We start from the raw sequence: 13767 nt of genomic DNA, 5'->3' as shown, positions 1-13767 counted from the left end.
AGGTTCATGTAGATTCTGACCTAAAATGGGATGGTCAAGGAAAAACTGGAGAACCAACTTTTCCTTGTCTATTTCAGCAAAGTCAGGGTTGCTGCAGCTAATTGAATAAAAAATCTGAAATAACAGTCAAGGCCTGAGATCTATTTAAAACCACAGGAGTGTTGAAGAAGCTTTTGAAATTTGGTTACCACGTTTCAAACATACTGATATGAGAAAGGGAACCTGGAACATTAACTTTCTCCAGCAAATGGGCAGGAAAGAGCCAGGATGTTTCTGAGGCTAGCAGGGGAATGAGGAGAATGTCATCCCATGGAGTGGGTCATTTATATATAAAGGTCAGGGGGCAATTAGAGACCACACAGAATTCAGGTCCACTCAGTATAATCAGTACTCAAAAAGCTTTCCAGGGTCTTGTGACAACACAATGCCACATGCTTTAAAGTTTGTCACCATTTCACAAACTGGAAAGTTTCTGGAGTATCTAAGACCAGGGGAATACCCAGGCCTTGTTATATGTAACAGTTTGGCCCACAAATGGGCAGAACTGACTTCTACCTTTTTTTTTTAAGTGTGTGTGTGTGTGTAACTAATCTCTTCAGTGTGTGTGTGTGTGTGTGTGTGTGTGTGTGTGTGTGTGTGTGTGTGTGTGTGTAACTAATCTCTTCACCCAACATGGGGCTCAAACTCACAACCCTGAGATCAAGAGTCACATGCTCTACCAACTGAGCCAGCCAGATGCCCCAAATTGAATTCACCTTTCTAACAGGATCCTCTATTTCTTACAAATACAGTTTGTAGCCTGTAGCTTAGGTTCATTTTCTAAGCCAAAATTGACATCCTCTATAAGAGAGTGACCCTCATAAGGTTATTAATGAAGTCTTGCTTATACAAATAGCAGCTGAATTCACTGAGAAACCCATGACCCTCCCCTGAAATAAAGCCTTGTGTTTATACAGCCTGGCAGTCTCAAGATGAGATTTCTAAACTACATCTGTTGTTTTTGAAAATACCAGAAATGATGTCCTGGAAAAAATCTGCTCCAGAGTCTGGATCCCGCATCGGTAGCTGTAACATTACCCTCGCTTCCACTTCCAATGCTTCAGACTGACTTGTTAACAGAGTTCGGGCCGCTCCTGCTACACACATTACAGAGGACGGTTATCTGTGCCTTACTGGTTTTGTGTGATAACTAATACCTGAAATATCCCTCAACTTAGAAGTTGGTTATTCTTCGTGTAAAGATGAAAACTATCGGAATAGAACAACTTTGGGCCAACTAATTAAATGTTCTGTAATTATGCTCAGTCCACCAATCACTAAAGGGACAAAAGTAATCCTATTAAGGAGCTACCTTATTACTTCTCCTAGATCCTAGATGCAGAGTAAACGTTTCAGCAGGAAACAGCAACCTCAGAATGGCAATCCAATTTCTGGAGGACCCTGCAGCTACGAGAACTCAGCCATATTCAATGACTTTCACTTCAAACAAAAGAATGAACACAGGCCCTCACAAAAGAATGACATCAGGGTTGTTCGTTAAACTACAACACATTAAACTACTTGGACTGCCCCTATTTCCAGAAATGGGGAGGACCTGGGGCATGCTTCAAAAGCAAGGAAACATTTGACTTATGTGATCCACAAGAGCAGATTTTTTACAGCTTTCCTAAACAAATTCATTCCAAATAATTCTATGTAATACAGGCAAGTACTGATTTGCGTATCTTCATGCTATTCAACTCAGTATTATCAATGTTTGCCTGGGAGCAACACAGAGTTCAGATCTTTCAAAAAATAATAGGTAGAAAGTGATTCAGAAAGCAGGGAAATGGAAGTGGGGAAAGAAAATAGAGGAAAAGAAAGGAAGGGGAGACCAGGGAAGTTAATGTTCCCAGGGCGTAAATCCGCAGAAACCTTTTTCTTGGCATTCCTCTTTGGAGCCAATCTGCTCTTTGACACTAGAGGGCGCTGTCGACTAGTCTCGTCTCTTGGTCAGAGCCGCCTTTGATGCCAGCTCAGCACAGGACTGGAAACCTTCCCCAGAGTTACCTCCCGTCACTTCTGCTTTGGGCTGCAGCTATCCAGACAAGATTTTGAAGGAATGTGGAGAGTGTACGGGTGCAAAAAGACTGGGTCAGGTTGCCACTTCACCCTCGCTGTTCACCACTCACACTACTGCTTGGGCAATGAAAAGACACTCTGCCTTTCAGATAGCTTGTGTTTGATTTTCCTCACTGCTGATACCACACCCGGTTTCTTTAAAAACCATATTCAGTGGTGTGCTGGTAAATGTGAAACAACTAGCTGTCCAAAGAAAGGCGGCAGCAGGCTTTGATTTGTAGCCTTGGCCGATTCCCCTGGTGTAAATACTCCCACCATGGCTTGATGGCAAAGGTTCCAGCATGAGCTGGGAAGAGAAGCACAATAGCACAGTATTACAGAGTATTACCTAAATACTGATAGAACAGACAATAACCTCAAGAACATACATGTTAGGAAAATGTAGTGATTCGGATATGATGTGTTTTGAGTGTGACCTTTTAGATATAACTTATTTCAATAAAAATTTGTACAACTTACCTACTTCATTAGACTCTCTGGGAATCTGTGTTTTTAAGATGCTCTCCTTGTGGCTCCTGTATACACATGGAAGTGAGAGAATCTTTATTTTGATATAGACAAATCTATCCATTTTTTGCCTACGGTTAGCACTCTGTGGGTCAACATTTAAGAAGTCCTTTCCCAGCTCTGGGGCACCTGGGTGGCTCAGTCGCTTAAGACTCCGACTTCGGCTCAGGTCATGATCCCAGGGTCCTGGGATCGAGCCACGAGTCAAGCTTTGCACTCAGCAGGGAGTCTGCTTGAGGATTCTCTCCCTCTGTCCCACCCCACCTCAAATAAATAAATAAAATCTTTAAAAAAAAAAAAGTCCTTTCCCAGCTCAAGACTTCTTCTCAAACATACATCTATTACACTCCACGAAGTGTCTTAGTACCCATATCAACCTCTTTCTACATACTACAGCTAAAGTCTGATCAATAATATCATAACTTGGTTACTCTTTTAACCACAATAACCAACTACAGTCCTTACTTCATCTATTATCCCTTCTTTCCTATTTTCAACCCCGGCTTTATCCCTACCTCTTACCCCTCAGCATATAAACACTCAAATCCCTCCCATCTCCACATACACACACATACGCCTCTGTCCCAGTTAACTCCATTCAGCAAGTAGCCATCTATGTTTGCTTCCTTCCCTTCTTTAACTTCTGAGCATTTTTTAAATCTTACGCAGTCCAGCTTTTGTCCCCACCAAGCCATTAACAGCCTGCACTAAAGTCACCGATGGCTTCCGCTTTGCCCATCCAGTTGACCCCTGTCAACCCTGACCTCCCTTGACCTGACCTTCAGTCTGAAGGCTTCTCTCCTGGTAGTTGTCCTGCTTCTCTTAGACCCTCATGGGCCCCTTTTGCTCAGTTTCCTCTGAAGCGTCATCTTACTTAACCTATCACTTACATATTTTTAAAAATCTCAATCTATATGATGCTTCTTTCTAATTGCAAAACTTGTTCCTCCTCTTTATTCCATATCCTGGCTAGTCACCCACTTGCCCAGAGTTTAGGAGTCATACTGGTCACCGCACTCACCTTCAGCCTCTGCTTTCAGCCACCTGCTGGTCCTACCACCTGGACCATGTCTGACGGCTGCCCTCTGCACTTCCCTGCCCCTGTTCACACCTTCATCTACCTTTTCTCTGGCTAAGGTTGCCTACCTGCAATTTCTGCATACTTTCTCACCTTCCTTTTCCATATTCTATCCTCACGCCAGAGTCAGCTTGGCTGGAAGATGAACCTCAGATGGAGAGGGTTGCGCGAATCTTACTCCTCAGCTCATGCCTATCATCATCACTTTTAAGGCCCGTCTCACTTAAACTGTTTTTACCTTAATCCTGGTTTCCACTATAGTTCTAACCCCCCTCACACACACAAACACACAAGTGATAGATGCTTAAATGTGCTCAGTAAATGTCCTTAGATATGGATGGGTTGTGGAAGAGTATGCAGTATAATTTTGTACGTGCATGCATTTTACATTACATATATGATCTTTCCCTTTCGATCTCATTCTTTCCTACCCTTTTAAAATTCAAAACAGGGGCGCCTGGGTGGCACAGCGGTTAAGCGTCTGCCTTCGGCTCAGGGCGTGATCCCGGCGTTACGAGATCGAGCCCCATGTCAGGCTCCTCTGCTGGGAGCCTGCTTCTTCCTCTCCCACTCCCCCTGCTTGTGTTCCCTCTCTCGCTGGCTGTCTCTATCTCTGTCGAATAAATAAATAAAATCTTAAAAAAAATAAAATAAAATAAAATTCAAAACAATATTGGGGTGCCTGGATGGCTCAGTCAGTTAAGTGTCTGACTCTTGATTTTGGCTCAAGTCATGGGTTGTGAGATCCAGCTCAGCATCGGCCTCCACACTGGGCATGGAGCCTGCTTAAGAGTCTCTCTCTCCCTCCCCCTCTGCCCTTCCCCCCTGCCCACACGTGCTCTCTCACTCTCTCTCTAAAATAAATAAGTAAATAAAATTCAAAACAATATTGTAAAGGCCTCTCTTCATTGCTTTATGGATACACCCATTCACTTCATAGCTTTTAATCACGTGTAGCAAAGACAATACTATGTGATCCTCAAATCCCGTTTCATATTCCTCGTTCCTGACCTACCACAAACAGTACTTCGCATCCACTTTGCTGTCAGAGACAGCCACAGGTTAGCCTAGACAATGAAGAGATGGGAGCAGTGCACACGGTGTAAAGGCCCTTTTGTCTCTTCCTCCCCCTGCCTGGGCAATAGAGGAGGAACATGTTGAGATCCACCCTGACCCACCAACCTCATTCACACTGTTCCTGCTTACCCTCTATCAGTGCTCAGCCATCCACAACAGCCTTCTACCCACTTCTGGAACATGCCAGTCTCCCAATCGGGCCACTGTACCGGATGGCCCAACCCCAAATGCGGCTCTTTGCTTGATTGGCACCTTCCCAGCTTTCATGTCTCCAGGCTGAAACACCTGTGTGGAGATGCTTTCCCTAAGGTCCTATCTCAGGTAGACCCTTTTCTTCCCTATCCCGCTTGCCCACACTATTCTCTATCCTATTTATCCAGAGTCCAGCATGGTGACTATAGTTACTAATACTACTTTCAAGTATTGTATACTCTCAAGTATACAACAAAATACTTGAAAGTTGCTAAGAGAGTGGATCTTAACTGTCCTTACCGCAACACAGCCTTAGACGTCCTCGACAAAAAAACAAAATGGTAATTACGTGAGGTGATGGATGCGGTAACTAACCTCATTGTGGCAATCATTTTGCAATATATATGTGTCTCAAATCATCACCTTGTACACCTTAGACTTACACAATATTCTATGTCAATTATATCTGAATAAAGCTGGAAAAAAATATCTATCCAGGGGCATCCCAGACCGCATGGCAGACAGCTGATGCACCAGAAGTGTGTGCCCTGTTGGAGAGCAGGGACAGGGTAAGAGTCAAAGTTCAATGCATGAGCTGCTTCTTGCCACCCCATATACCCTATATTTTACCACTGTGAAACAATTACAAGGAGTTAGAAAACCATCATGACTATAAAAACCAAAAGTTAAAGGGTGAAATGAATTCCCTCACAGAAGAAACAATGCTTCCGCATCCCCAGCCCGCTAGGGCCCAGATGCTCAGGCAGGAGGCCACTACTAAGGAGGAAGATGTGCCCCTTGAGCCAACCTCAGCAGGAGTCGGGGAGCTGCAGAAGCCCTCCTTCAGGCTGGCTTACTGCTGTAATGGTACCACCTACCTTGCTGTTCACCCTGTAATTACAGAGGAAACAGACCCAAAAGTGTCCTTGAGAGATTGGAATGACTCTTGCCAACTGGGTTTGGCTGGAAGCCCAGATAAGCACTAATGACATCCCAAAGCAGAGTGCCACAGTCACAGGCTGGGCCAGATCCAAGGCCCCTTAGACCATAGGTGCTGCTGGGCAATTGATGTCAGGCTGTGGACTCGGGGCAGGGACTGAAATGACTCTTCCCAGGATTTGCTTTCCCCAAGGAAAGGAAGAAGAGCAATACTGGTCCCTTTCTGCCTTTCTTCTTGGTTAGTGTGATTTTTTTGACCTACACACAATCTCCATGCTCTGGCTCTTTCATTTACTAAAAATCATGGCCACACTCAGGGCCCAGAACGTGGAAGAGATGCTAATCCGAGGACATTTCATCTGACTTAGGACGGTGTATGAGTTATCTATTACTGTGTTAACAAACTGCTGTAAAACGCAGACGCTAAAATAACACACACGATGATCTCACCGTTTCCACCGGTCGGGAGCCCCGGCGCAGCCTGGCTGGGTTCTCCACCCCGGGATGCTCACGGGCAGCAATCAAGGGCTCAGCTGGGCTGCAGGCATCTTAAGGTTCCGAGCACGTGTGCTCATGGGCAGGATTCAATTCCTCGGGGGCTGTTGGACTGAGGGCCTCAGTCCCTCGCTGGCTGTTGACACGAAGCTGTCCTCAGTCTCTTTCCACATGGTCTCTCCAACACGCAAGTTTGCTTCGTCAAAGTGCACAAACTGAGAGGGCAATGGAGAGCCAGCTGGCAAGGAGGAGGTCAAAAACCTTTGTAACTCAATCAGGGAAGTGACACCTGTCAGCTTGGCCATGTTCCATTGGTAAGAAGCAAATCACTAGCCCGGCACCACTCAAGTGAGGGGATTAGCCCACTAAGGTGTGAATACCAGGAAGAGGTCATAAGGGGGCCACCTAAGAAGTCTGCCTTCCTGGGGTGCTTGGGTGGCTCCCTCAGTTAAGCATCTGCCTTCAGCTCAGATCATGATCCTGGGATCCAGTCGCGCATTGGGCTCCCTGCTCAGTGGGGAGTCTGCTTCTCCCTCTGCCCTTCCCCTGGCTCATGCTCTCTCTCTAATAAATAAAATCTTTTTTTGTTTTTAAAAGAAGTCTGCCTTCCACTGATAGGAACAGAATTCATGAGGGTAATCCACAATAGGCTACATGGGGTTTCCCCTTTTTTAATTTCAGCACTTAATGTCTTAGAATGAAGATAATGTTAAGAGAAAATGCAGAAGTAAAACATTCCCCCTGTTTACAAACAGGACTATCTATTGCCTTTGGAGACAGCAAAACAAAACAAAGCAAAGCGAACCCCAAGCATTAGGAACCAAATCAGTGCTCTTAAGAGAGGTAAGGCCAAATGGCCTTAATCGTGCCAAATCACAAAAATTCAGTTCTGACATGTATTTATCATTGCTCCCTGCTGAGACTCCATTAAAATGATAGTGAATGAATGTAAAAGATTTCCCATTGTTCCCTGGCCACTTGGCCCAATTTGAGAGAGAGAGAGAGCACCTGAGAGGTAGAAAAGAGAATGCAACAAACTTCTAGGAGGAAAGCAGAAGTGGCCGGAGCACGGTCTCCAGCCAAGAGGAGTGTGGAAGGAGGTTCGTCAAGAGAGTTCTGGTGAGCAGGGAGAGACTTGAACCCAAGAGAGGTTGGAATTAGTGCCACAGGAGTATAAACAGGGAATAAAGGAGATTCCGTGAAAGTCAGGTCCCCTTTGAGACCCCTATGCACAGATTGCCAGCTGCAAGCTGCCCCCTCCTCTGTCCACCGCCCCCCGCCTCGCCCCAGGAGATCTATCAAGGGAAAGGAAGTTAATGGAAAGGGCAGATTAACCATCTCTTGGCCCTCTCCAGCCTCGCTAAAATGACAGTGAAACAGCTTTATAAGATTCCTTCTCCACAAGGGCAAAGAGAACATTAAGAGGATTCAGTGCTGGACAAGGATGTTCAACACAGTGTTAAAAGGTAGAAAGCAGGTGGAGGAGCATAACTGGCCAAGCAGAAGTTTTAACCTAAAACCCTGCAGAGGGAGGTGCACAGGAGAAACGAGCAAGTCCCCAGAGGGACGCGGTACTTGGGGCAGCAGGAGGGCAGGAAGAGAGCAGACAACCAGGGCAGTTAAAAGTAGTTTCTACATGGAAGGGTGGGACACCTAGGTCCCCATCCTCAGAGCCTGGCTATCTCCCCCCTGCCAGCTGCAGGAGACCAGGCTGAGGGGAGGGGCAAGAGAGCACAAAAAGGTCAAGTCAGGGGCCAGGTCTCTGAGAACCTAGGCTCCTTCCTTCTGCTGATCCCCAGCAAGCCTACAGGCAGGTGTACCCTGGCTCAGGTATACCCTTCCCCCCAGGCAGAGAACAGAGCATTCCTCTCCAGAGAAACTGACCAAGCCAGAGAAAAGACTCGTGAGCGGTGACATTTATGGCCCCAGTGAAAAGGTCCACCTGCCATGTAGTCCTCTTACAGCAAAGACCAGTAGGCAAGAGACCACCCAGGAGTGTCTTCTGAAATATGGAGAGCCACAAAGGTTAGCGAAGGAGTTGTCTTCTCCCTCTGTGTGTGCTCTTTCTGTTGCAGCTGTCTCCTCCTAACCTGCTGGCCATCCATTTGACAGCCTTATCTTTTGAGTTGCAGTTCGGGCCCTGGCCTGGGGGGGGACCTAGGAATATCACAGATCCAGGCCAGATCCAGGGATGGTTTCTTTTGATGAGTTTATGCCTCCACCTTTTTCAAAGCCATAGCCAGGCGTATAGCAGAGGCAGTTTGGTTTTGCTGCGGTTTGCTGGTTGGCCCGCTTTTCATGAAACGCGAGGGAGCGGTGGGCTGCTGCCCAGGCCCTGTCCAGACTTATTTAGACCCCTTGACCCCCCAGCAACTGGCAGGCTCTGGGTGCAGCAGCACACTTGCGATCTTGTTCAACGTTTTGCATTTTGTTCTATTTCTGACCCTTGGAAATCTTTCTCTTGTTTTAGAACAAGCCTTTTTGGCTTTCTCTAGTTTGTGTGTCTTTATTATGTGTTTGGAATGGAGAGGTTGGCCAAGTCGTGAATTCACTGTGCCATCTTGACAGAACACGTTTTGGTTTCTAACACTACTCTACTCCAAAAAGAACAGAGAAGAGTTGGTTCTGTGTTTGGGGCAATAGAACTAAAGTTGGGAATAGGATATCATAGTGACCATCAAAGACACCCAAAAGAGTGACGAGAGAGGCAAGCTGAAGGGGCCAAAACTGACAAGCATCAATAAGAAAATAATGATTACTGTCACTGGGACCAACTGAATCAGAGTTAGACCCTGATCCATGATGTCCAAATGGTATGGATAAAAGTGCGCCAAAGAAGTCACATGCTCCCATCTGGGTCTGTTGAAGCTTGACTCATAATGCACAGGCTACAGAAAAGTGAGCTGGACTGTGGCACTTCAATCAACCTCAGAATCAGAGGGACCTGATAAGTAAGAGGATATTAAAAACTTAGATTCACAGGGGAGATCACAGGGAAACAAGCTGGGGTAAGAACTCTGGGCACCAACCTAATTTTTGGGGCTGGGGCCTTGTTGATGCCAAGTCCCGCTGAAAAACCAGGAGAGCTTGCTCTCTGTAAGCATACCTCTGAATAGAGACACAGAGACCTTCAGGGTTTTTCTAGAAGGGTGATGTGAGACCCAGTATAGAATGCCAGTGGGGTAGCAAGAACTGAGACTCCAGATCCAGGGAGGTCCCACCTTATATAAAGTCTCACTGACACCCGGGAGATCCACTGGAGATCTTGGGCGACAAAGCAAGTCCCATCAGCCCTTTACTTCCAAAGCAATCTTATAGCTTTGGCTAAATCTATCAGAAACTTATTATAGCATGTAGGGGGAGGGGGGGCCTCTCTGCCTGCCTAATTCTGCTTGAAACACTTCAGAATAAGGAAGGGGAAATGAGGATATAAGAAAAGCGAAGAGAGGTACTTAGAACCCCCCAGGGTAAAAGACTGGATGAGGAAGAAACAGTTGTATTATATTAAACTATTAATTCTGGAGCAAACAATATTTATATAATCATAGTAACATAGATGTTTTTTGTTGCTTTTCAGCTTTTTGAATACACCTTCAGAAAAAGTACAGATGATTTCATTGTGATTAAACAATACAATGTTAAAAGAAAAAAAAAAAAGAATTTGATTGTATAAACGTGAAAGGACAGCTGCCCTAAGTCAGGGAAGGGAATGCAGATGGAGAGCTGGAAGGGCAGCCAGGGAGCTCAGATGTAGCGCTCAAAGTGGGGTGGCAAGGGACCCTGTCCACTGCTAAGGCTAGGAACGCAGGAACCATTCTGAGGGCCGTGGGGTAGACTCTGCTGGGAGTTTAAAGTTCTATTTGGAAGGATACAAAAGAAACTAGCAATCATAGCCTCCAGCTGGTGACCAGAGTGGCCGAGGAACAAAAACAAGGGGGGGGTAGCCTTTCACTGTAGACTCTTTGTATCTTTGAATTTTACAACTTTTTAAAATTTTTAAGTAAAAGGAAAGGTAAATATCAACCACCCAACTTCCAGGACTGCCCCCTCCTGGAAGAACAGCACCAGCACACAAGACAGTCCAACGGCATTCGCTGAAGCTTCGCAGCCAAGGGCAAACTGTTGGACACACCGTAATGCACCGTAGGATGGAAATGCGCATATTATAGGAACCATTACTAGGGAATAGCATGCAGTAGTTAAAGAATCATTTAGACCTATGTTGAGGAAGATGGAAAGGTTTCCCTAAGACCTTGTTGAATGAGACAAGTGAGTTAATATAGATAAGATCCCATTTTTGGTGTATTTAAAAATGATGTGTAAATATGACCTGCATACACACACACTAAGTAGGACAGAGGGGCCGCAGCAAACTTAACAGCAGTTATTTCCGAGGTAAGACTGGGAGAAGTTTCCATCTGAGCATGTCTTATTTGAATTTGTTATGGGATGTCTGCATAATATGTAGACTTTTTTCAATAATTTTCTCAGGGGCGCCTGGGTAGCGCAGTCGTTAAAGCGTCTGCCTTCGGCTCAGGGCGTGATCCTGGTGATCCGGGATCGAGTCCCACATCAGGCTCTTCCGCTATGAGCCTGCTTCTTCCTCTCCCACTCCCCCTGCTGTGTTCCCTCTCTCGCTGGCTGTCTCTCTGTCACATAAATAAATAAAATCTTTAAAAAAAAATAAATAAATAATTTTCTCAATACAGCATTGCTCTGTCAAGTGGAAAAAGGCTTTGGAGGGGTGCAGTGAATCCACTGAATAAACTCTAGGAGGAACCACTCTGAACATCTCTGCCTCCCTTGAGAAGAGGCACAATCAGGGCAAGGCTGGATCAACGTCATTTCCACGTCAAATGCCTTAAGACACAACAGCACGGTGATCTGTCCCATCTGAATCCTTAAGTGTTCAAAAAAGTGGGGGCGTCAAGACCTCGTATGACCATTAGCTCAAGATCATGGCATCCTTCTATCATCGTGGGACTCACTAAAGGTCTCTCGAATGAACGATCGCCCAGACACTGTCTCCAGGAGCTGGTTTCCAAAACCCACCCGACCTGCAGCCGCAGCAGTTCGTGTTCCGGCCCCACAACAACTGTTCACAGAAACCCTGGCCTGGCAGGCTGGCAGGGGGAAGTTGAGGACGTCCAACCCTGACCAAGGGCTGCCCCCATGATCCCCGCACAAGGACTCAGCCACCCATAAGAAGTGTGACTGTCTTGGTTCGTAACACACACATTCCTAAAACCAGCAAGGTTACAGAACTTCCACGCCTATCTGGGCCAGGAGGGTCTGTGGGGCTCAGAGTCCTGTCATCCGGAGGACAGCGATTTTGTAGACATCCACACCAACACCACCCACAGCTGCTGATTGTTTATTGCACGAGAAACTGGCAATACCAAGGCAAGGGGGTAGGCATTACAAAACCATCTGTTGACCAACCCAGAGTTACCAAAGGACATTCTACACATCACCTCAGTCATATACATGTATGTACACACATGCACACACATGAACACACTCTGAATACCTAGGAGTCTCAGGCTTCCAAAACCCACACAGCAGCTGGCACCCCATCCACCCAGGAGAGTGGGACACTGCAGAGAAGCACAGCAAATGACTCAAAGAAAGAAAAAAAGGTTGAGGTCCGGCGAGCTGAGCCACTCAAATCAGCACACGCAACATAAGGGACAAGGGTTGTCCCTTGGGGGGACAAGGATCAGGGGATGTGAGATGGTCCTAAGAAGGCCCCGTGACTGGTCAGCAGGCCTGCCTGGGGCCCTAGGAAGCTGAAGCTGGTCTGCAGCCGGCGCTCAGTGTGAGGGCCCCGGGGGGCCTAGACCAGGGAGCTCCCGACAACCACCCCTCCAGCATACCAGAGGAGCATGCTCCCCTCGCACATATCTACATGGGGCGGAATGCCCGTGTCAGAGGCTGGCGGGAGCTCCGGAAACTGAGTCAGACCGTGTGCAGCCACTCGAGGCCCTTCCGCTGGTTTCCGAGAGCATCATTTTCTGTGTGCAGGTAAAGCCTCACTTCCAGGCAGGATGAACACGCTCCAGAGTGGCTGGGACACACAGCACTCTCAACAGGAGACTAATGCACCTGCCTGTAGCCTCAGGGGCTGGTGGGGAATGACAAAGTCACCCATCCCCACCTGCTCCATCACTTGGGGCTGCCTGGACAACTACATCTAGCAAGCGGAGTTCTCTATCAAAGGTGGCAATGTTGGGTGACACTTGGGACACCACCCCCTCCCCTCTCTGTCAAGGCTTGGGGACTAGGCCGCTGTGAAGCTGGGCCGCCGGGTTAGGCCTGCCAGAGCTCACAGAACTGCTAAGTGGGTTCCTAAGAGGAGCGGCTGTTTGGGAAATTCTTGGACCAATGGTGCCGGGTCCCTCCGGGTCCCAGCGACTGCCAGTGTACCAGCTCCTTCACAGAAAGTGACAGCAGCATAGCGACATCAAAACACAAAGTAACCCTACACACAAAATGCTTCAAGTTGATATAAAAGGGAAAAGAAAGTTTGAGGGAAGTTGTTTTTTCCAACCCACCGACACCCATACAGCTGGTACAACCTTTATTTGCAGGAAAGAACAAACTGTCCACACCGAGTGCAGAGATGGGCCTCACTGCTCAGCCTCAGTGGCTGGGTCCTGCTAGGAAAGCAGCGGCGGGCCTCGACCCAGAGCTCTCTCCTGGTGCGGGAAGAGTTCCTCTCCCTCAGACCTCCATTTTATACAGATCACTGGAAAAGTTCTATTTAAAACAGAACCTCTTTTACTGGCAAAGACCCTGGGCCTTCTCAGCCCAGAAGAGCTACCCCGAGTGAGCGGCCAGTGTCCTTCTTGCCTAACTAGCCCGTGAGAAACAGGGCTTCGGCTGCAGCTCTCCGGCACAGGGCACCCTTCCCTGCACCATACCTAGCATCGGTCTCAGGGGAAAAGAAGGAAGAGCTTACAGAGAGAGTCGGGCCTCCAGACTTTGCAATGGGTGATGGGGCCAAAGGTGACATGGGGGCTTTATTCCAGACTGCCACCAGTGGGTAGGAGAAAGGAGGGGATAGGCAGGGCCTCTTGAGGTCAGGCTCTGCTACCACCAGCCTGATGACAGTGTGGTCCCACGCACGACCACCACCTGGGGGGGTGGGGGGAACCTCCCGGGAGCTCTGTGGCCACCAGCCTCTCAGGCAGGAAGAACTCATGACTACATGTGCGCTGGGGGGCGTGGGAGGGGACGGCCTCAGTTACTCCTGTCCAAAGCCCTCGGTCTCCTCAATGGCGTACAACAGCTTCTCTTTCAGCTGTTCATAACTCTTGTATGGTGGGAGATCCAGACGGTTGAAACTGTTGAGAAAG

General features: G+C 47.4%; 1 protein-coding gene across 4 annotated transcripts in view; it reads right to left on the bottom strand.

Annotated features, from left to right (window-relative positions):
- Positions 1-11769: 11769 nt before the first annotated feature.
- WWP2 (WW domain containing E3 ubiquitin protein ligase 2) overlaps positions 11770-13767 on the bottom strand; it is a 142510-nt gene continuing 140512 nt past the window's right edge. For all 4 annotated transcript variants that reach the window (XM_026495129.4, XM_044382470.3, XM_048223763.2 and 1 more), the window contains exon 24: positions 11770-13755. In XM_026495129.4, coding sequence (XP_026350914.1) covers positions 13656-13755 — 100 coding nt within the window. In that variant the 3' untranslated portion in view covers positions 11770-13655. The remainder of the gene's footprint in view (positions 13756-13767) is intronic.

This window comes from Ursus arctos, unplaced genomic scaffold (assembly GCF_023065955.2).
Source record: "Ursus arctos isolate Adak ecotype North America unplaced genomic scaffold, UrsArc2.0 scaffold_19, whole genome shotgun sequence".
NCBI lineage: Eukaryota > Metazoa > Chordata > Mammalia > Carnivora > Ursidae > Ursus > Ursus arctos.
Note: the sequence above shows the minus strand (reverse complement) of the source record. Positions and strands in the feature narration are given on the sequence as shown.